The 24186-nt window shown below is 40.0% G+C and overlaps 1 protein-coding gene across 1 annotated transcript in view; it reads right to left on the bottom strand.

Moving 5' to 3' along the window:
* FBXL17 (F-box and leucine rich repeat protein 17) overlaps positions 1–19484 on the bottom strand; it is a 246722-nt gene extending 227238 nt beyond the window's left edge. The window contains exons 1-4 of the mRNA XM_053474435.1: positions 18758–19484; positions 16751–16873; positions 14667–14924; positions 13426–13557 (exon numbers count right to left, since the gene is read on the bottom strand). Coding sequence (XP_053330410.1) covers positions 13426–13557; positions 14667–14924; positions 16751–16873; positions 18758–19366 — 1122 coding nt within the window. The 5' untranslated portion in view covers positions 19367–19484. The remainder of the gene's footprint in view (positions 1–13425; positions 13558–14666; positions 14925–16750; positions 16874–18757) is intronic.
* Between the last annotated feature and the right edge of the window lie 4702 nt (positions 19485–24186).

Raw genomic sequence — 24186 nt, 5'->3', positions numbered from 1 at the left:
CATAAATAATTGCACACATAGTCAAGTCACCAGAGGACAGCAGCCTCTGGTATCATCAGGGACTGCCTTAGATGTTCAGATTGCATCCACAGGACTTGCCCGGCAGCCAGGCCGCATCCACAGCTTGGGCACAGCACCACAGTCCATTCCTTTTTACCACTTGACATACTTTAGGATGGAATATTTAGTACAGATGTCTATGAAGACATATTTTCTGGCTCGCTACATATTTACAGTATGATAAGCCATCTGCTGAGTATCTTGAGAAACACCCTATATATCCAATACTAGGACGTCGGTCAATAAATGCATAACCTATGAGTTAATGTCCATAATGTGTTATTAAATAGGTCAGATATATCAATAACAGTATTAACAATGTACAAGGCAAGCTTAGACTAATGTCAGCAGCATCTGGGAGAAAGTTTGAATTGTTACGAGCACAGAAGAGAGACATTAGAAATAAATTCTGCTAGACGTAAAACATGAGGATCCCAGGCCCCTTGGAACTTACCTGGCCCTGTGCTTACCTGGAGGCAGCCAACACACCTTAGGAAAGTTCCAATAGCTGCTTCTTACCTACTTCGCAAACATGTATTTTATTTAATGCTAAAGCATATGATGCTTAAAATGGCATTTATACATTCCCATTGATCATTAAATAATCTGTACTATGCCATACAGAAAACCAATAGTGTGCCTTAAATGTGAAGTCCCCTCTCTATAAATGGTTTTCCAAAAGCTACAATAATCTATACAAAAAAAAAAAATTCCATTCCATAACTGAATGGCTGGTTCGAACAGCTTGAGTCCAACAGCTCAATTGTATCTCAAGAGAGAGACGGGAAAAGCCAACCTCCTAAGTGTTTTCATAGATCATTTTCATCAGACAATTGTGATTATCTCAAATAGATTTAGAATGCTAAATACAAACTTGCCTTATACAAGGTAAGTTTATGGAAAGTTGTATTGTATCTACACAACGTAGCCTTCTGTAAAGGTCATTAATAAGCTCCCCCTATTGTCCATATGCCACTCAGGGCACACTTGTGAGGAGGACTATAGGCATACAGTATTAAGTTCTCAGCATGCCAAGTTCACTTACTGCTATTTTTTATCGTTATATGTGTATCACAGTAAGGCCACGTGAATCGAATGAAGTACATTCAATAAATTAATTATGTTAAAAAACGTAATTTAAGTGCTGGGTTAAAGGGCAGAAAGTACGATGCTTGCCATTTATTGGCTAGTGACCCTGCGGAGACATTACTTTATTTATACTTATTCATGCTGAAAGTCTAAACCATAATTTAGAAAGGAATCAGAAACAGACAGTCTTGAGATAAGTGGCATGCGGCACTGGAATTGGAGTTCACTGAACCGCGGTATTCTGCTCCTCTGAACCATGAGCAATATCAATAAGCCAAGCTTCTCACGCTTTATTATTTCATAACAAATGACAAGTCATGGCTGTGGGTGAGGTCATTAAACTAAATTGATGATGTCATTTGTGATGTAATGACAAAGCACTCTCAATAATAATTACGGGCAGCCATGTTATTTAGAATTACTGCGCTGAAAAACAGCTTCATAACTGGAGCTGCACACCCACTCGCCTGTCTCAGACTGCGATTACGAGCACGTCTCGGCGCATGGCACGTTGTAACACAATGTAAATACTACACAAATGATGTTTCCCCAAATTATTTCAGCAACAAAAGGAAAAGGAGGCACTGAAAAATTAAGGCACGCGCTACCATGCCTTCGCTATGAACTCCCAACTTAAGAAATGTCAGCAAAACATAATTAAGACAAAATAGGATCATTAGCTTTTATGACTGCAGAGCTTTCTAATCAATTCTTACCCACAATTTTGACTAATACAATATAATATTCAAAAAATGATTGATTGATAATATCAATAAGACGCGTGTAGAAAGAACTCAGCCAACTAAGAAGGGAAGCAAGGTCAAACCTGCATAAGGAAGACAAAGTGGGTTTGCAGAAAAAAATATATATATTGAGCACAAAAGAGAGCAATCAATACCATTTTCTGACTAAAACTGCAAAACTAACATTTTGCCATCAATAGTTATGATAGGAAAGTTAAAGTAGGAATACTTAAGGTCTTGTTTCAACAGAATAGCTTTTTTGTGCGGGGAATAAATCTCTTCTTTACGAACACTAAGGGTCTTTATCAGTATAAATAATTAGATAATGCACAGGGGGGATAAGTTCACTACCGAGAAAGTACATCACGCTTAGTGCTTGATAATATTCTTCAAAACAGTGGGTTTTCAAGGCATAATTCCCCTCCGCTGGACCTACTCAGAGTGGGTTGAAAGTAGGTACACGTACTGAATGACACTCATTACTCTGGAAAAGGAAATATCTTTACTGAGTTGGTAAGGATTTCTGTGGTGCATTTAGATTAACAAGACATAGACAACAACGCAAAGGTATTTACAAGAACTGTAAAATCTGCCTTAACTATTTTATTTGGCCTTTACAGGATAACAAGAATCCTTACAGACTTATATTAAAAAGAAAACTTTCTAATGGGTTAAGAGCAAACTCTTATGCAGCTCCTGTAATACCTTACAATTACACTTACATTTTCTGTGTTGGGGAGAACAAGTGTGAGTATTTCACCATTTTTTTGACTTGGCATTTTCAGGACCAACTTAACTATTTTGTTTTATGTTCTTAAAATTGTATTCCTTTGCAAGATTGTTGCGTTTCGATAGCAGACATGGAGTATGCCGGTCACTTAAGATCTACTCAGTGGTAGCCAGAGAACTACAGACGCTGTTCAGACGCTACCTGGTTGAGACCTCTAGCTTACACAATACACATGGGGTTGTCAAACCAGCTTATGGTGTGGATCTAGAGCTCTGAAATAAAAAGAGACACTCGTGAATTGGTCCGAAGTCACAGATAAGGCATATGAAGACATGCACTGTTGATGTGCACACTAACATACAGAAGAATAATGCCCTGCGTAACGCACATCTGAAAAGGGAAGCTTGCTTGAAGATCACCTCTCTTCACATAACTTTAATTAAGTTCCTCTCAGACCTAGTTGCAAGAGAAGCTCCCTGGATCAACCCTGCTAACTGCATAGTAATATAAAAGGGTTTAAAGTTGAAACCTTTGCAAACTTCTAGGTTACTGAATGCGCCCTTATGCCAGTTACCGGACGGGTCGGAGTTTGAGGCCATCGCAAGAACTGATGTTTCTTTTACTTTGAACATTATGGCATGATATTTTTAGGTTAAGACACATATAAATAAAAAATGGTTTGATACTTTTGACATTTACATTATGACTATACCAATAGTACTTTATTACCTATTGACGTTTACATTTGTATATTGAACCAGTCTAGACAATGGCTATTATTATCAAAGGACAATGGAAAATGACAGACTCCATACACAAAATCCGGCAACGTATGCAGTATGCGGCAGACAAAGGTCAAGTGCATAAATGATTTTGGGACTAGCCATTAACCAAAGGAGCCAGAAAATCATGGGCAATGATATCTTATTGCTGGCACCCAACTTATTGCAGTAATTAATACATCTTTTGTTTGTGTAGCGAAAGCTGGCTCTTAAAGTTACAGTTAGAGAGAGCATTTGGTTTTACGGGGCCATCCTACCAGTGGTGGCTTTTGTCCTACATGATAAGTCTTCTCGGCTAAATGGTGAAAAAGGGAATTAGATATATGATTAAATAATTAGGGTGCCTGCTACCCTAATTGAGTATTCAGCAATACTTAGAAGGATGTTTTCAACATTGCATTTAGTTACAAAAGAATTAAATTCAACAGTCTATAAGATATGGCACCTTTAAGTCTGCTAAAGAAACTGAAAAATCACCCTAACACTAATGAATATTAGTTACCTTTATGCTAAGCCTAAAGATTAAAACCAGAAATAATTCAGCGCTATAATTATAATATATTAATGAACCCACTAAGGGCTGTCTAAAACACATCCAGTTAATTGGAAACTGGTAACCATCATGTACATGCTTATGTTTCAGGACTAGTTGCATTTAGTTAAATGAGACTTGAAATAAAAGCTAAAAGCTAATTCACTTTTGACTCATCAGTTCACAGAATATTATCCCTAAAGTCTTGGGGATCATCAAGATGTTTTTTTGGCAAATGTGAGATGAACCTTTGAGTTCTTTGTGGTCAGCAATGGTTTTCACATCCCAATTCTCCCTTTTTGCACAATATCTTTCTTAATGCGGAATAATGCTCACTTTAACTGAGGCAAGTGAGGCCTGTAGTCCTTTACATGTTAGTCTGGACTCTTTTGTGACCTCCTGGATGGGTTCTCAATGCACTCTTGGAGGAATTTGGTTAGGTCAGCCACTCCTGGGAAGGTTCTTCACTGTTCCTAGTTTTCTCCATTTGTAGATAACGGCTCTGATTGTGATGGGCTGGAGTCGGGATGCCTTAGAAATGGCTTTGTAACTTTTTCCAGACTGATAGATGTTAGTGACTGTTTCTCATCTGTTCTTGAATTCCTTTAGATCGCGGGATCATGTGGGGTTCTATTTAATTGATGTTTGGCAGGCATTAATCATGTAATGGATGTGTCCAGTGAAACTGAACCCAATTATCAATTTTGGTTAACTGGTTGAAGGGGGCAATTATATTTAGGGTAAAAAATATAGTGCCAGGTACTGTTGGGCAGCTTTTTTCCTCCTATACATGAAATCATTTAAAAACTGCATTTGGTGTTTACTTGGGTTACCTTTTCCTAATATTTAAATTAGTTTGGCGATATGAAAACATTTAAGTGTAACAAATACACAAAAACAGAAGATAATCGAACAGGGGGAAAAACTTTCACAGCACTGTAAAGTTCAGCTCAAAATCAAAATATTTATACCAAATCAAATGTATGATTTTAATTACCCTCAGAGTTCAAATACCTGTCATCTACAAAAGCCGAGCCTTATTGAAATGCAGAAACAAAGTTTGATGCCTGAAAATAATAATTTGGCCCATTCAGTCCGCCCATTCTCTCCTACTGCGGAAACGTGAAATCTTATTAAGTCTTATAGTTCAGGATAGCATTTAACTCGTCCCATGATGACGAGTAAATCTCTTTCTGCTACTAATACTTGTCAGTGACAGCACCGTACTTCTAGGTTTTGCCTTTGGATTTTTAAGTCACAAGTGTATTTTTAATATATTGCAGCTGCCACAAACCATTCATCTAATTCACGTATTAGTGCACCCTATTGTACACTACACAAAACATACACACAACACTAGATTTCCTAACCCAAATACAACCAATGCTGAAACGTTTAAATAAAACCATTCTCTTCTAGGTAAGCCTTCCATTTGCCACCTCATCCAGACGCAAACGGGTTAAACACGGTAACTCGAGTTTTCTGAAGGCAAATCGCTGTCTGGGTCATTATGCCCTCCTGCTTCTCCCTGTAATACTAAAATGCCGCTCTTTACATAACAGTTGATAAGTGGAGCTGTCATTAGTGAGAATCAATGACATTATATTGACATAACATTTCTGTAACAGAAGTTATCCTGACCTAGCAGATGTATGTTTACCTACAGCAGATCTTCCCATACTGTATATGAAATTGGGATATGTAGCAGTAGCTTCCTCTTCTCCTACTGCACCTTATAGGTAGTGGCCCTTTAACTACTTGTTGCCTTATAGCGCAAGGCAATGTATGCCTTCTGATGCCTGTAACAGTGTTCATGGAATACACAATGATGGCTCTGAAATTAACTCAGTCATCACCCAACTGCAGCCCTGCTGGGAATCTGCCTCTCCTACTTGGAATATGACAAATCTTTGAGGTTTGAGAACTGCTAAGCAAATTGTATAAAATCTTTATTTTGTTAGTTTACTATAGGTTCTGACAGTGGTGTGTAAATGCTGCCGCGCAGAAGACAGTGTAGCAACAATAGAATGGTCCGGTTAGCAGGCACATTGCAATGGTTGCCATGGGGATAAGATCACTTTCAAAACCGTTCATCAGAACTGTTCTTGTTAAATAAGCCGTATTGTTGTTTGCATATGAAAGATTATATGACTAATTAGTTTTTTCATGTCGGAGTTTTTTTTCTCCTTCCTATGGATGAAATTGGAGATAGAAGTAGGGGTGCATTGATCACTAACAGCATAACCCGGCTCATAGATTGTAGACTAGATTAGGCGTTAGTCAAATGGCAGGCGACAGTGTTGACCAGCAGGGTAGCTCTGGGACTGTCCCGGGTCAGCTCTATTTCACATATCCATTGGCAGTAAAACAAGCAGTCTGAAAGGCATACTTGTTTGCAGAAAACACAGTGGCTAATAATAATAATAATAATAATAATAATAATGGGAATATGTAAATAAATCAGTATTGCTGAAAAATAATAAATAGCATTAACAAATGTATTCTGAAAAAGTAAGAAACATTAGTTGGTTGGACCAGTGTCTTCACATCAGCGCTACGGAATTTGATGGTGCTATATAAAACAATTAATAATAATAATAATGAAGAAGAGATTTCTGCTATGATTATCAAAAGAGTGCTACTACAAACTAGGATTACTACGAGTATGGGTATTTGTTGGCCAGTTATCTTTCCTACTATGTTAAATTAACCTTGGTAAACAATGCATTGCCTGATGCCGCCCGACTAATCAGAATGGGAATGGATGTGGTTATCCAAGTCAAGTACACAAAGACACAAACACTTTTGTGAATACACGAATGTACACATTCTTCCATACTGAAAGGCAAGAACAGGGCCCTTTTCTCCTTCCATACAACGTCCCAGCATGTGTTATCGCTCCTTTCGTGTATTGTCAGTTTAAAAGTTATTGTTCATTTTCACTGATCCCTTATTGTAATGGCTCTATGGAATCTGCTGGCATAAATAAAATATTATGTAATGAAATCAGTAATTACATTTGTGTGAATTATATTCATTGTTCATAATGTTTTCAGCAATTGCCTAATACAATTCTAAAATAATAGCAACGAGTGTAGTAATGTTCTTGTGATTTACTAGTGCACTGACCCTTTTAAATTAGATGAGTGAAAGGCCACACACAGAAAATCAACTTTCAAAGAGCGAAAAAAAACAAACTATTTTGTGACATGAATACAATTAACTTCAACAGATTCAATGTATCTACCGTTACATGAAAACCAAGAACGCCCTACTTATGCTGTAGTTACAAGGTCACTTCTCAGACCTGTAATACACCGCAGGACATTATCCTTTAAAGGGATTTCATTTATCTCCACTCAAAACCCATAACAGGAATTGTTACTGCAATTTTACTAAAAAATCAGCTTTTTTATGTAGATATGAAGATTACGAACACGCTTGCTACAGACAATACCTTTAGCAAATCTCCCACAAAAAAAGCTTAAGCTAAAAAAAAAACAGAGAAAATAAAGGACTTTAATATTTAGATTGTAATATTAAAGTAGATTTAAAGATGATTTTTTAATACTTTCCCCCATTATTCTTAAGATACATTGAGCGACACCTCCAGGAGGCCAAACGATGGCTCACAACATATCCTTTGTGGGCTGCATCATACTAATCTGGAAAGAATGCCCCATTTTCTCATCTGTAAAGGCTTAGTAAAGCTTTCCATAAAACATTCAGTCCTCCTACTGGCTAGCAAGTCGGTGAAACACTGATGAGAAAAGGACAGCCTCGCATTTACACTGTGCAAACCATTTGGTTTCCATGGCTTCTTTTCTTGCCGTACAATTGTTAGAATGGAATAAAAAATGATTACTATAAGCTGATTACAAAATCAGCTACAGTTTTGAGAAATAGGTTGATATTCTAGAAAAGTATGATAATTAAAGGATCTGTAATGCATGCCCTGGCTGTGAAAGGTTCACCCTGTCAGTAATATAAATCATTAGAACCATTTGCAGGTTGCAAATTGTTCCTGTAATGGCTACAAATGATTATTTACAGGACAATGATGTATTTCGTGACATGCATGTGTGGAATAGCTTTCAATATATTAATAAGTGTGGAGAATGTACGGGGTCTGATGTACTTCCACTTTGATGAATGCTGTCCACAAGCCTGCAGGTCATGACTGACTCAAGATTGAAGCACATATAGAACCATTAAAAGGGATCAACTATACACAAACACCTATAGTCTGTTAACCTTATCTGTCCCCTGCTGAAATGTATATAAACTTATTTGTTACACATAATAGACCATTCAGGAATATGACATCAGAAGTAAACAGGTAGCTCTGCCACATTTGGTGCAACCCCAAAGGATCTTCTCGGAGTGACAGAATTCAATTCTGAACAAACCACAAGACTTCTGGAACAATGTGGATTGGACTGATGAGACTAAAGTGGAGACGTCTGGCCATAAAGCACATTGCCACGTTTGGAGAAAATCAAACAGCATATCAGCACAAACATCTCATACAAACTCTCAAGAATGGTGGTGGAGCGGTGATGATTTGGGTTGTTTTGCAGCCACGCAACCCAGGAACCTTGCAGTTATGGCAGAAATTGGTTCATGCAACAGGACAATGATCACAAGCACACCAGCACTTCTACAGCAGGATGGCTGAAAAATAAAAGAATCAAGGTGTTGCAATGGCCCAGTCAAAGTCCAGACGTCAACCCGATTGAAATGCTATGGCAGAACCTTAAGAGAGCTGTGCATAAACAAATGCCCGTAACCTCGTTGTGTAAAGAACAGGGGACCAAATTTCCTCCACAACGATGTGAGAGAAGGATAAAGTCATACAGAAAACAGTTACTTCCAAGTTATTGCTGCTAAAGGTGGTTCTACAAGCTTTGAATCATAAGGTGCACTTAGTTTTTCACACATGGCTTCTCCATTTTGGCTTTATTTTTGTTGACACTGTGAAATATGTCATGTGTCGTTGTTCATCTGAGATTGTATTTATCTAATTTTTAGACATGCTCATGAACAAAGGATTGCTATTGTGTCCTGATATGTGAAACCATAAAATTCAAAGAGGGTGTACTTTCTTTTCACACCATATTTATATGTGTATGTGTGGGTGTACAATACAGGATCTAAATTCCTAGGGCACAAAATAACGGGTACGCCACATATTTTAGTAAAACAGGGAGAGTGCTTGAATATTTATGTCAAACAATTGTTAGCATCCATTTTAAAAGAAAAACTTTTCATAATTGAAATTGATTTTGTGTACTGTGCACCGTTGTCTAGTTGATCCATTGTTGGGATGCTCCTGTTATCATGACAATGATTCATAATGCAAATAAAACAATTAACTCCATTAATGAGCAAGGAGTAAAGAATACATTATTGCAATTGCTTTTCAGGCGCATTATTATTTCATGAAAGGGAAATTTTATGTGTGCACATCTGCAAACACAACACAAATTTTCACTAACAGCTACAACAACTAAACAAATAAGCAGTATGCTATTATCTATCACTGTCAACTGAAAAACACAAAGTTTTTTATATCTATAGAGCAATTAAAATGCATGAGCAAAATAAATAGGCAGTGGACAGCACCTTAACGAGCGGAACGGAGGAAGTCCTGTCCCTTACCGACGCACACTTGTTTTAGAAATGCCGCTAGGGGAGATGTTTTGATCCAGATTTATATTTAGACACTAACCCATTAACTGAAAGGTTATCTCTCGTGATCATAAAATAAATTATTTATCAAGCTTCGTAGACTGCTCTTTGTATTGTGTGTAAATGCATATAGATGATTCCTGTCTACAGTATAGGTGGGCATTAATGTATGTACGTGGCTATGTGTATATGATTATTGCTTTCGAGTTGTTAAAGGGAGGTTGATGCTTTTGAAAGCTCATTCTTAAAACTAAATGTTAGCTCAGTATAACTTTACCAGATATTACTTTACCAGATGAGCTGAACCAGGACCAATCCAGACTTCAGGCTCAGCTTGGTAAATGAGGCAAGCCAGGAAGTTTTTTTTGGGCTAAATCTATGGGTTTACACTAAGAAATTTCCCTGTAACCGTCCCTTCCAAGCCCTGACAGCAAAAAGTAAACATAACCCTTTAGAGTTTAAAAAATAAATACATAAATAATTTATATCTTTAAAAAAAATACCCCAGCACTGCTCTATGCCTCTCTCTGTTACATGATCATATTGGGGCAGAAATCACCACAAAGGGTAATGTTGACAGTCATTAATAAGCTGCATTTAATTGGCCCCTCGGGCAATCACATGGAAGTGGCTCCTTTTGTCTGCTACTAGTCTGCCAAAAAAATGCACTTCTCCCCTTTTCAATGACTGCCGATTCATCAGACATCTTCTTAAATGTTTCCAAGGTTTTAATATTCAATATATATATTCAATATACTGTATACTGCATATATAGTATTCTATAATCAGATATCTTATGCTCTACTAATATTAATTTGTTTAATCTTTTGTTTGGTGTTTTTTGTCTTCTTTAGCAGCAGTTCTCTCGAAGTAGGCCAGGGCCGGGTCATTTATCGGAGATAAATGAGGTAAGGAGGACACTCATTGCTTGGTCTGTGGATCTTGCCGAGTTTGTAATCAGCGCTTGAATTTTCATCAGTGGGGGAGGACATTGTTAGAAGTAGGATCCATTAGCTAGGGTTCTATAATGTGATGTAGCGTATCAAATGTTAGCATGTAAACAATTAATATTGTTCACATTCACCATAGACTTGATTTGGGCAAGTAATTAAACACAAGATCTCAGATAGCCTTCCATGCTTTCTTGTAATTTCCTGCGTAGTTTTATCATTTTAAATCTTAGTACCACAAGGGCTTATGAGCTATACAGCATTATTTTATAATGAATATCAAAGCTATATATAAACGCTAGCCCTAATTCCATTTATAATGCATATTGAATTGACTTGCATTTTACCGCATCCATAAATTTTGTAGTCCTTCAGTTGGGAATGTTGAGCTTTAGTTTATAAAGAAAAATTCCTTACACTATTTATGATTAGACTTGATTGCTAAATGCATATGGGGGGTCTTGTTAGACCCCCCTGGATACATCATGCATTGAGAGCTGGAGCACCGTTGAGCAGCAATTCAAATATCTTTGGGGGGAGAGGCAGAGCAAATGCAGCGAAAAGTAAATGTAAAATATAAGATGACACAGAGCTATCATATATATTAAAGTGCATATGATGGCTGGAATATCGCTTTAAGAACCTTTTCAGTTTCTATGGCATCAAGTCTCTGGTTTTGTGTCATGAAAATTCAGTGCTCCTGGCAAAAATAAAAATGAGGGAAACTTTGACTTCATTACAGAATTATTTCTGGGAAGGATTCAGGCAACAATACTAGGAATTATGTTTCTCAAGCTGTATTCGGTATTCAGGGAAGAGGTACATCCATGCATTTCTATACAAGTAACTTAAAAACCACATTCTCATTTGAAGAAACCTTGGCTCCTGTGATTTGTCGAAGCATCATTTAATATTCCCACCATTTTCATTCAATCGAGGAGCAAAAGTGAACACCTTTTTTCCCGTTGGCATATTGTCGAAGTTAAGACGGCTTTAGTACCATAAGTTCCGTTACGAGGAAGTAGAAAAAAAATGAATACAAAGTTAATTAATAAAAGATGCCACTGTGCTAACGTGACGGGATGGAACCCCCACATGATTAGCAAGTAATATTTGGGCAGATATTACATGGCATAAAACTTAAAGAGGTTAATTTCCAAACTAAAATTAGGCTCGACGGGCTGGGAATCAGAAGGGAAGACAAAGTGTTTCTTATAGAGCAAAAACTAAGAATAGCCAAGAAATAAGACTTCTGCAGCTTCAGAGGAAAGAAGCGGTCACCCAAATATGTTATTCATATTCATCATTCAACATTTAATCTTGTCATAAATAAGTCTAAGATGTGCTTAACCCTTCGAGTTCCTTAAATCCAATGAGCTTGTGTGCACATATTGTATCAAGAAGTATCTGACATGTATACTGATAAAAGGCATTTAGGGCAGTATTTACTGCAAATAACCTAAAACCGTATATATCAGGAGTCTCCGTTTTGGTAACTTCACAGGAATTTCACATAAATAAGTTTAGGAAACGTACCTGACACTTTCTATACACTTTAAATTTGTTTCGGTCACAAGAAGAAAATGATGGGTGTCTTAGAGAATTAAGAATTTTATCTATATATTACACTAGACAAAGCATATAGAAGAAAGACATTTGGGCTTTTAGTTTATATCTCTTGGTGTAACATCAGCCAATGCCAATTAGCAGAAATATACAATTGCAAATCAAAAAGATTTCCGTGGATTTTTCCAATATCTTGTTTAACCCTTTTTCATGGAACAAATGATGCCATGTAATACTAGATTAGCATATATTAGATTAAATAACCGACATCGACGCAATGTTTTAAAAGGAGCAGCACATTGATTTATCTGTACATTAACCACATCCACAGGTAAGAGCCAGAGAAATGCTAGATGCTGGTACTATACTGCCACCTACAGGACACATATGTGTATTTCCATCAATAGATGTATGTCTCGACAGCTTGCCCACTTCAGTTGCACTTAAGTATGAACACTAGGTAGAACTATCCAAAGGCGATGTATCTTTTTGTAGCACGATTTGTGTCGTTTGGTATGCTGATGTTGACATTTAAGTTTGCCTTAAAGATGCTGTTCCACTTAGACAAACATTAACTGTGTTATCTAGTAAATAAACCTTAACAGCACTCACATTTAATTCTTAATCATGTGAAACCAATGCAGTCTTTTAAGACACTTCTTCAGTTTCTGTGGCAGCACCCTATCAGTGCCTGCTATTAAGCGTTCCTGGCAAAAACTATGAATGATTTTCATGGAAAAAGTAAAGACATTCAGCGGTACCAAGAATAATGTTTCTGATGTTGTGTTCAGTTGCAGAACTGTTAAATGCAGCAGGGCAGGTGGAACAGCACCTTTAATGGGCTCACTCATCCAATATCCTGCTAATCAAAGTGTTATGTGACTCCATGTAAGGGAGCTGACTTAAATCTTATGGTACTGAAACCAGATGTGACATGTGAAAGTATTTCCATTCCACTTCACAGTAATAGAAAGAAAAAAAGCTGTTCTTCTTAAGAACAGCATGTCAGACCACGACACAGACCTTCCAATACATAGTAATCAAGCTTTCAGCATGCGCAATGTGCCCAGTCAGCAGGCACAACAAGCATGGGATCTGCTGCCTTTATCTACCTCTGCAATGACAAGCCTTCGGACTTAATTATCCAGTCCGGGTGCATAGTCTGAGATCACAACCACAAACTTGCCTCCACTACAGGCAAATGGCAGATCAGCAAAGGATTGGAAAGGTATAACAGCAGGAGAATCACACTTACGCATATGGGAATTCACACGCTACTTACTAGTTTGTTTTCTTGCATGTATATTCTCTGCAGTTTGGGACTTCCTCTGGCTATAGGAATCAATCCTTCATCTGAGATGTTGTAGCACTGGCCAAAGTGAATGTCTTTCAGTTCTCGGCACTTTGTCCCTAACTGTAAGAAATCAGGAAGGTTCATCAGAATGAAGTAATGTGCATGTATCTGAAACATCCAAGACCTAAAAACGGAAGAACCCTCTCTTGTAGCCAATAACAGAAAATATACAATGCTTAAACTTGAATCCCTTAAAGTGTTCCTAACATCTTACACAAAAAAATAGTGTGAATTAAGACAAAAAAGTAGAAAAAAATGGCTGCAAACCAACGTAGAAAAATGGCGCCTCAAAGCGGATATGATAGCATGATATAAATATATATAAATATATTCGGGGCCAATACAAACCATTGTGTGGAAATCTATTCATAAACAGGACTATGCATAGGACACATGGTCACGCGTTTAGACTGGAAGAAAGGAGATTTAGTCCAAGGCAGAGGAAAGGGTTTTTTTCAGTAAGAACAATAGGGATGTGGAATTCTCTGCCTGCAGAGGTAGTTTTATCAGAGTCTATAGAGACATTTAAACAACAATTGGATAAATACTTAGAAAAACATAATATTCAAGGATTTCATTTTTAAATTAAGGGGAAAGAGCTTCTTGATCCAAGGAGAGATCTGATTGCCATTCTGGGGTCAAGAAGGATTATTTTTCTAGTTTTTTGCAAAATTGGAATCAACAGCATTTAACAGATGTGGGAAATGCTGAACTTGATGGATGCATGTCTTTTATCAGCCTATGTAACTTCACCACTATGTAATAAGCCACAAAATAAATAGTATTACTTGATTAAAAGGCTCCCATCAGCCCACAAGGCCTGATTAAGGCACTCGAGGCTCCTAGAGCATTTGTGCAAAAGGTACGGCTTCATGGGAATGAGAAGAGGCACGGCTCTCACACGGCTCTCCTTGCTACGCAGGGGCCCTGGAGCATATACTTGGTGAAGGTTTTTGGAGCGGTGCATTGTCCCTTTAAAGACCTGTTTCTGGAAATGGTTTGGGCACTAGCTATACTACAAATGATGATTTGAATGCAGGGCTTAAACAACAAGTATCACATTCAGCAGAGTGGAACAAAAGTGGAAGAACACCGCAAAAAGATCAATCCTCACTATCTTAAAATCTGCCGATAGAAGCGACAGTTATACAAAACCATTTATCTTTTACCTGCTTTAGAGCTTCATCTGTGAGCCGGTCCTGATTGCCAACATGCACCTTCCGCAGGGATGGGCAGTGAGAGGCGAGGGTGATAAGCGATGCGTCAGAGAGCTGTTTGCACCTGTATGCCGTGTACTTTAGCAGCCCTTGACACTTCAGCGCTAGCTTGCAGACTCCGGTGTCAGATATATTCAGACAGTCCGAAATATTGATTTCTGTTAAGTTCGGATATCTGGAAGTAATTCTTTCTAGGATGTCATCTTTAACCTGGAAATACATGAACCGTTGGTTAACAGCAAAAACTGACATTCTATTTTAGTAGCTTTTACATTCATTGATTAAACATAATATTAAGCAGTACTGTTAACTGCATAAAAGCGGGTATTAACACATTATAGTACAACAAATTTGTTTATCATGACATAAAACCATTGAGAACTATCATTCGTATGAGTCTTAATCCATGGGGCAGATCTCTTCCTTCACCCTTTGCACAGCCGGGAGTCACGATCCACCCTCACAATGGATGGACAGATCTGAGCCTACGGAGGCACCAATCTCTCGGCACTCACAGTATTTCTGGTGTGTGGGGAACGATAAGATCACTGTGCTTTTGATTAATCTGCTGACATCTTATAATTAGGACAGGGATACTCCTAAGAGAGCATATGAAGTCTCACACGTTATTCTTGAACCATGTATTTCAGTAGATTAGTAGCCAACGTTAGCACCCAATCACAAACACACAGCCTACATTTGAGACCGTGGCACGTCGCCTCTTCCTCCAATTTCCAATAAACAGGTAGCGTTTCTTTAGCCGCCGCTACATATAATCTATTAAAATCTTTTCACCTTCTCAGTACATTGCCATATTAAACCAGGAGGTTTGGAAGAACTCAACATTCTGTGTTTTTTTGCTAAGAAACTAAGTTGCACAAGAACGCCGTGTTTGGTTTGCTTTAACAGTTAGAAGCAAAAGACTTGTTTGTATAAACAGCCATTTATCAACATGGATTACAAATGGTAATTAACCGCATTAACACAATAGGCCACTTCTTATAAGCCTAAGTATCTCAAGAGGGATCAACACGAACAAGATTTCCCAACCACCAACCAGTATTTAAGCACTTCTCTTAACAAATATACACTCCGGTTATGTTTTTATTTGGTTTATTTGACGTGCTATACAATAAAAGCCTGCAGTGGGGTATTTTAAATATAAAATATTTTGTTTTATTTCTGTAATTTAAAGATATTTTAGAGATCAGATGGCTTTGCTTAGAAGGGCATCCCATTGGTTATCCTATTTGATTTTCTGTACCTACCTGGCTTCCCTCTGACTTCGCTGCTGCCTGCCCCTTATCTGCTAAACGGCTTTTTTGGATTCCTCGTGTACCAACCTCGGCTGCCCTTTTGACTCTTCTGCTTTCTCATGTACTGTACCTCGGCTTGTGTCCTGACTCTGCGCGGGTCTTATCCACTAAGTGCCTTATCCTGCATACTGAGCCCCGCCTGACACACGCTGCACCTGCACGACTGCACGACTGACAGGCCATGCCACTTGAAAGGGCAAGGCACCTGCAGAGTATTTCACATTCTGATAGGCAATAAATAATTACAGAATACAAGAAAAAAAAAGAATTTCTTTAGCGTTCCTAAATTAAATTAGGCAAAGGATCTGAAAGAAAAGAGGTTCCGTCACTTCAGAGGACTGTGTTTAACACATCTTATAGGTTCTTGCTTCTGGTAAATGTATATTTACATAGTCCAGTTTTGCTTAATACAACTGGTTCTACATCAACAGTATTCAGTGGAATAATACATTTTCTTTTCTCTTATTGTTCATGCTTGGCTTTTACCGTAAAGTGATATTTTTCCTGCAATGCATTGGTCTTTTTTCCAATCAACCTGTAGCAAGGCAGGATGAGTGTGCAGCTTTAATACTCCAAACGATAACGCTGAGACTGCAGCAGTTCTAAAGGCACCACGGCCTTCGTCGTCAGGATCATCAGTGATTCAGGAGTGGTAAGAGATGCAATGCGCCCTAGGTTCAGTTAAGAGTTACACGGACAAAATAATGCATTATTCAGTACCTGCTGTCGGCTACTGAGATCCAGCTGCTTCCAAAAGTGAAAGTCCAGGCAAAGGTCACGCCAGTACTTGCAGACAAGAGATACAGACAGGCTGCGCTCATTCAGGGATATATTGGAAAAGATCTGTAGTGGAAATTAGAGGGGGAAAAAATGTTTAAGTAGCTTTTAAAAGAAATTACCAATACAGTAATTACCCACACCGAGCTGAATATCATTTTTCATGATACACAATATGTCTGTGATACACATTATCCATAAGATTTTGCAGATGGTCTGCGCGCTCTGCTTTTAACGACCCAGAAATATATAATAAACAATGAGTGCCTATTCCTGCCATCGGGAGCCACCTACACAAACAAGATTCTATTTTACTGGCCTGATTCAGGACTTTAGGGGTTCCCCAATCTCCATATTGTAACGATTTTCAGCAGCCTTACTAACATACTCACAGGGTCTGTGCCCGCTTTACCTCTTGAAGGACCCAACTTAATCTCATTTCATGGCTCTAGCTCGGCAGCAGTTATGCTTAGATGCCAAGAGTCCACCAAGAACTCAGACATCACGAGTCAATTGAAGGATATTTTGAATGAGATCCTGGTTTTCTTTTCCCTGCGACATGCAGTGAGGGAATATACAGATATATAGATGTAAGAGGAAATATTCTTACATCTATATTGATCTAAAAGGCATTTGACTACAGGCTGTGCTAAGACTAAAATCACGTGATAAAAATGTTGACATCAATCCCGTTAAACAACGCCGTATGATACTTCTTATGTGTAAACAATAGACCTCATTGACAAAACGTGCTAAAAAAAAGGTTTTTGATCGGTGACTTATGTTTGACATCAGAAATACTCTAAAACGCAATGAACTTAATAGAATAGGGAAGTGGGGGGGGGGGACAAAATATCCCAAGATATCAGCAAGTTAATCAGTGCTAATCAAGCATAAATGCAAAATAAAGAATTCACATGCTACAATGCATTTTATTGGAATTTAAGTCAAGTTTGTAACAAAATACATCCACAAACTCCTAGCAGGGAGAGAATTCTAAATATTTTGCGGACATGACAAGGCAACAGTTCTATGGAAATGAAATATTTCACATGCTACTCTGACAGCATCTTCAGACGGCTGTGGTGTTTGTGTGTAACAAGGACATTCAGTTCATAGCCCGCCCAGCAGAAACAGTATTTACGTAAACCTCTCCCATAATCATTTGGGAATCCTCCATAGCTTTCATGTTCCAGTACTATGCTCTGCTAAACTGCTCCCTGCGCAGGTTATAAACACCCCGATACTGAGCCTGGGACTGTATCTACCATACATGGTCCATGGGTGGACCACACACTCCATAACTCTCGCAATGATTTGCCTCACACTGGTGTAGTTATCTTCTACACCAAAACCTCAGCAGCCTCCTACCTTAGATGATCAGTTACTCAGAGAGCTGCCATGGTGACACTTCAACAGTATGGTAAAAAAAAAAAAAAACTTGACCTTAACCAGGTCTGGTCTAATCCTTAACATAAACAATCCTTTTAAATAAAGCGTAAGCTGCCATGTTACAGGCATTTAATAGAAATGAGTAACTAGCAGAGCGGACTATGTTCAGCTACTGGTCAGATCAGAAGCCAATACAGCAAATTAACTTAACACGCATGGGTCAGGAATAAAGCTATCGTGAACCGAAGACAAGACCAAGAACCGATCTCTATATGAGGAAAAAAAGACTTGATGGGCGAATGGGTCTTATCTTTCAGACAATCCTCTGATTCCATTATTTCACTTCACAACACATATAACCATCTTGAGGGTAGGACAGGTTTTAGTAATCAACCTCCATTTTACACATGAGGCACCGGGACCACCACAACTTTATTTAACTTTATTGTGGATTATAAACCGACCAGTCTGCATAGTCAGTACACAATTTAAAATATTAAAGTACGTCTGGATGATGTCACGGATCTCCTGGGGGTCTGATGTCACTGCCCTCCTCACCTTGAGCAGCAGGGATGGGGGCAGCTGGTTAATATGGAGCGCCACAGTGTCACTCTCAGCCTCCTGGGCCAGGGGTTCAGGCTCCGAGCTGCAGCTATCCTGGGCTACTAAGGCAGGGGACTGTGCCCGCGGGGACGATGAGCAGTCCGATGAAGGGGAACAGGGGCAGCAGGGCTCCTCCTCGGCCGAGGTGCACCGCGGCAGTTTACACGGGGTGCGGGGCTGCTGGCTCCCGCTGCTGCTCTTCCTCTTGCACACCATGTCTACAGCCTGACTGTCGGCTCGGGCTCGCTGTGAGGACACGGTGCAGAGGAGGCCAGGTCCCCGGAGAAATCCTGCGCGCAGCAAACTGCGACCCCGCTGCTCCAAGGTGCTCAGCTCCCCCGGGCACAGAAGCAGTAGGCGGGCGCAGTCCTGGGCAGCGCTGCGGGCGGCTGGTAGCTCCGGTGAGGCCACTCGGCTGTGACGAGGATCCCGAGGGTTACTGTGCACTATAAAGCAAAGCATGCACGGCCCACGGAGGAAGCAGTCCCCGTGGGGCTTCTTTTTCCGGCTGTCCGCGTTAACCGGTGACTGGCCGCTGCGCTGTTTACAGAACAGGCCTCCCATATAGGAAGCCCGGCCCAGGGAATTACGTTGTCGCCCCGGGACAGGTCCCAGATCCGTTACTCTAACCACTGAGCCCTGGATGTTTTCCTTAATTTTTCGTTGCCGCCGCTTTGACGTCACCAAAACACAAACCCTACCAGAAAACTGTATTCCTATTGGTCATTTTTGGGAATCCTTTACGTCATTACTAAGCGCCCGCTTCCTTCCGCACAGCCAGAATTGTTTTGGTTGCCATCTTTGATCATGGTAAAAACGTCATCTATACTATGGTAGCTATGGATACAGTTCTTGCAGTAATGGAATCACGCGTTGTTAAAACGGCCACCCGAGAAGCCAAGAATACCATCCCGCGCCCCCTGCTGGTCACAAGGGAGTTCTTTGGTTGCACGTCCAACAGCAGGAAATTTTAACGTAGAGTTTAAAGACAAATCAGAATGATTTGGGTCCTCGGCGGTGTCTTATATTTAGCATAATGCACGTGCTAGCTGCGTGGGTCATTTAACCCCTTAAGGACCAGGCTGCTTTATTTTTTGTACCCTTCGTGACCATGGCTGTTTTAACACTTTAGTGGTGCTCTTCTGTAATTTTCTCCTCACCCATTAAGTGAACCCACACAAAAGCCAATAAAAAATCACTGCTAAATAAATTCTACTATTTGTCCTGAGTTTAGAACAGGGGTGTACCTAGAGTATTGGCCACACAAGTGTCTGCGCACCCAAATAATAAGTGAGTAAATTATATGTGCGACAGAAAAATAATATGTACAAAGATACCCTTTCAGCGAGAGTTCCCACACACAGTATCCAGAAGGCTCATATATAAAGGGAAGAGAAAAAAGAAAGAAAGAAAATTATGGTGTAGTATATCAAAGTATGTCTAAAAAAAAATGCTATTAAGCAGATAGGACCCTTACAATTTAAAGGGCATAAATATGCCCATACATAGATTGTGATGATCTCCTTGTAGATAAAGAAGGTAGGCAGCGGAGGGGAGTAGATAAAAACGATAATTTTAATGTATAAAAGAAAGGCAAACTTGTTGTCCTCCATTTCGGATGTTACAGAGTCCAGGCTTCAAACTTCGTAGCAAGTCCGTATCAGTTTAGCCATCATTCTCGGGGTGATCCTGAAGGAGCGGCGGGGATCCCGGGGTGCCGATGGATAGCTTGGGGTCCGACAGGACAGGATATCGATATCCTCCGAAGGGACCACGAGCGTCAACAGTTCAAAGTTTTCCCCGGAACGGACCGCGAGATAGCCGGCGCATGTTCGGCAGTTGCGCCTGTTGTCCTCCGCTCCTCCAAAAGTCCTAGCGAACGGGCATCCACGGGAGGCTCCTTTCCTGAATCATTCTTGATCCGTACCCCCCCACCTGTGGGTTAATAGCGGGAAAGGGTGCGGTAGTGTGGCCGATGGTGTCTGGGATATGAAGGGTTAAAGTCTGTGGGCAGGACACATGAGGGAGAACAAAGGCACATAAAACAATCACACCAATACATATAGAAATCACAATCACTGATTATTAAACGGTACTTTTTAACCCAGGGTCGTGGATAACTCCCATCCCTATACACTGAGCCAGACGTTGATGGGGAAGGCCCTAAAACAGCCTGCCTGTCCCTCCGCTGTCTCTTAAGCAACCTGCCTGTGCCACCTCTGCCCCTAAGCAGCCTGCCTGTCCCATTTCTTCATTCATTTATCCATTCACTCTCCAGCACCCGACAGCCGCCTAGCACGGGCCCACAGCTTACTGCTGTGGTGTCTGCGCACTGTATGGTAGGAAACTCTTTCCCCACCCAGAGGGAACAGGAACCTGGGCGGGAAAACAGTTTCCTCACACACTGTGCGAGCTCCACAGCGTTAAGCTGCGGGCCTGTGTTAGGCGACCCCAGGCAACCCCCTGATGAGTGGTACCCAGGGAGAACTGACCCCCCCCCTTTAGGCAAACTACTGGTTTAGAAATACCCAATGCTTTTATGTCACTTTGCTTTTTTTGAAAGTTATAGGGCAAAAAGTACAAGTAGCATTTTGCTATTTCAAAACCATTTTTTTCAAAATCTGGTCATTCTGCCTCTATGTGCTATTTGAGACATCTTTGAAGCCGGCTAATGCAATTTACCCAATGGAACTACATATTTTTTTAAACTAGACACTCCAAGGTATTTCAGATGCTCGTATTGTAACCCTTTCCACGCACTAATTCTACTACCACCGTCTGTCAAACTCTGTGGTTGTAATTTATTTTGGTTTTACATTTCTACACAAAGTTACAGCTCCTGGTATTTGTCAAAACCACACAAGCATATGTTTAGCCAGTCTGCTCTGTTGTGGGTTTTTTAAAACTATTTAGTGATATTGTAAAGTGTGACCAGAAGGTGGCAGCATAACTGCTAGGACTAAAATATTTGGTTAGAGTTAAGGAAAAGCAAATGTTATCAATTATAGCATTAGTTTTTCTCTGCCATCAATGCAATGTCTCATGCTTAGGCATCATAGACCTTCAGAATTTGCCCAAAATGCAGGAAATTAACTACCAACCTGTACCTTCTTTTTTGCAGATGGCCCATGTCTATATAAATAAACCCAGATCCAAAAGAACTTCCATAAGTTAAAAAATACCTCTCCTGGACTCCAAATCCATCTTTCCTGCTATCTTCCTCTGATGTCCTTCTTTTCTAGGACTTCTCAATATTTGCTCAGTATGAGTATATCTGTCAGACCTCACCTCTGCGGCAGCAAGAAATTCCAACGACCTGGCACCTCCTAGTGTGAGAAGATTGATTCCGAGTGATAGTGTTGCATCACAAGGGCAACTTTTACACTGCATGCACGTGCATGACCTTCCTGAAGCCCTTATTTATATTTCTTTTTTCACCATGTGACCCTGATGACCTTACTTCCTGACAGGAAGTTCCTATTTAAACACTGGAGCTTTTTTCTTGCCCTTTGTTGGTATAGCTTGTGTTCTGAACCAGTTTGTTCCTTATTTGTGCCAGTACACCAGACCCAGCTTTTGTGGCCTCAGCCTTTTTTCCCAATTTGGCTTGTTCAGTTAATTGTGCTGCAATGTGCTATGCCTGGCTAGTCCCCCACAACTTTGACCTTGTCTCCTGATTTGGTTTGCCTGATACTCCAATATCTTCTGTGTGGCATACCCAGTCCCCATCTTCGCATCTGGGTTTCAGTTTTCTACGCTGTCATGACATCTGCTACTGGGCAGGTGGTAGTCTCTGCATAGGGACAGGCACTTGCTCAGAATCCTTCATGAGACAGGCAGATAAATTAGTGCCTGATCGCAGAAGGCTGTCTGCTCCAGCTTAAATCTTCTTTCTGGATGCCATCTACAGAAATATGACTGTGACAGGAACTGGCAGACAGCAATCTAGGCAGGTGGCAGGAGACTGCAAACAACATCAGGCTAGCTGAGGTCATAAACAATCAGACCACAACACAGTACTCGAGGTTTAGGCAGAGGCATAAACAAAGTACAGTCCAGAGCCAAACAAGGTACCAAAGCAGTAAGACAAAAACTTAAAAGGATTCTGGAGACAGGCATTGAAAACCAGAATGCAATAGCAGCACATGCAGACACTCGGAACAACAGAATCAAAGGCCAGGAAAATGATGCTCCAGCCAAGGAAGCTGGGAGCAACCTGTTATATAAAGGTTCCTAATTACAGAATGAGCCACAGGTGCGCCAGGAACCTGAACAAATATGGCAGTGGACATAAGGAAACAAGAATCCCTGGTGGCGACATAGACGGGAGAATTATTTTCCAAAGCTGCCTGCCCAGTCCCCTCTTATATCTAAGTCCCCTCATTGGAGAGCATGGGGTGGCCGTAAAACCCCATCTCACTAAACTCCCATTAACTAGGCAGCTATGGGGGGCTCTATATGGCCAGAGATGCTCCATGTGCCTGAACGGGACCTAGCCGCAAAATCATGGAACTATACGGCTGATGAATGTTGACAATTGGAACTGCGTCACTATGGACATCTGGCCTGAGATCCATCATGCCTGACAGATTAAAGGTATAACTTTAACTACAGCAGCATCGATCTTAGGAACGGCCCAAAGGTTGGCATTCAAACTATGAAAAGAAGTTTGTGGACTATTCTGGAGTTTTCAGAAACTTGCCACATTTCCAAGTGTTTCATGAAGTAAAAAAGCTCCATAATAGTGTACCCAGAAAACACTTTGTTCTCTTCCTGATGCTCCTTTATAGGCGTCCTGGTCGAAGCTCTGGATGAGCGAAACGAGTAGGGCTTTTTATTTTATTTTTACCAAATTTGCTTTTCCTTCTCGTCTTTGGAACATCCGTGGAGACAGGTTTGGAGGCAATTAGAAATCTAGAGTGGATTGCCCCAGATGAGCAGACATGTCTAGAGGGGAATTAATGTAACTGTATTACAGTATTGGCTGTGTCTGTATTTTGTTTTCAAAGATATCCATCTTAAGAACACATACAAAGATTCAGTTATATATACAGATTCCGTAACATTTTCATTTATTCTCTGTCTTGTACAGAGTCACACCGAGAGCACTTTTTTCTGTATAGTTTGTTGTGCAATTGGTACTATATGTGGATGGGAAAACCACATGAATAAGGTGCTGCTGGTGTTAGGGGAAAGCACAGGAACGGTCACCTTTTTTTTGAAACTATACTATATCTGGGAAAAAAGTACAATTCCTCATTGGTATCCCCTTCTTTCTTAGAAGAGGAGCTTCATAGGATTCGGGCTCAGAAGCAGGGGTAAAGCAAATTTAAATAAGTGATGTTGTGGTTGCCCTCACAAACGGATACATACCGATCGAATTT

The sequence above is a fragment of the Spea bombifrons genome, chromosome 1 (assembly GCF_027358695.1).
Source record: "Spea bombifrons isolate aSpeBom1 chromosome 1, aSpeBom1.2.pri, whole genome shotgun sequence".
NCBI lineage: Eukaryota > Metazoa > Chordata > Amphibia > Anura > Pelobatidae > Spea > Spea bombifrons.
Note: the sequence above shows the minus strand (reverse complement) of the source record. Positions and strands in the feature narration are given on the sequence as shown.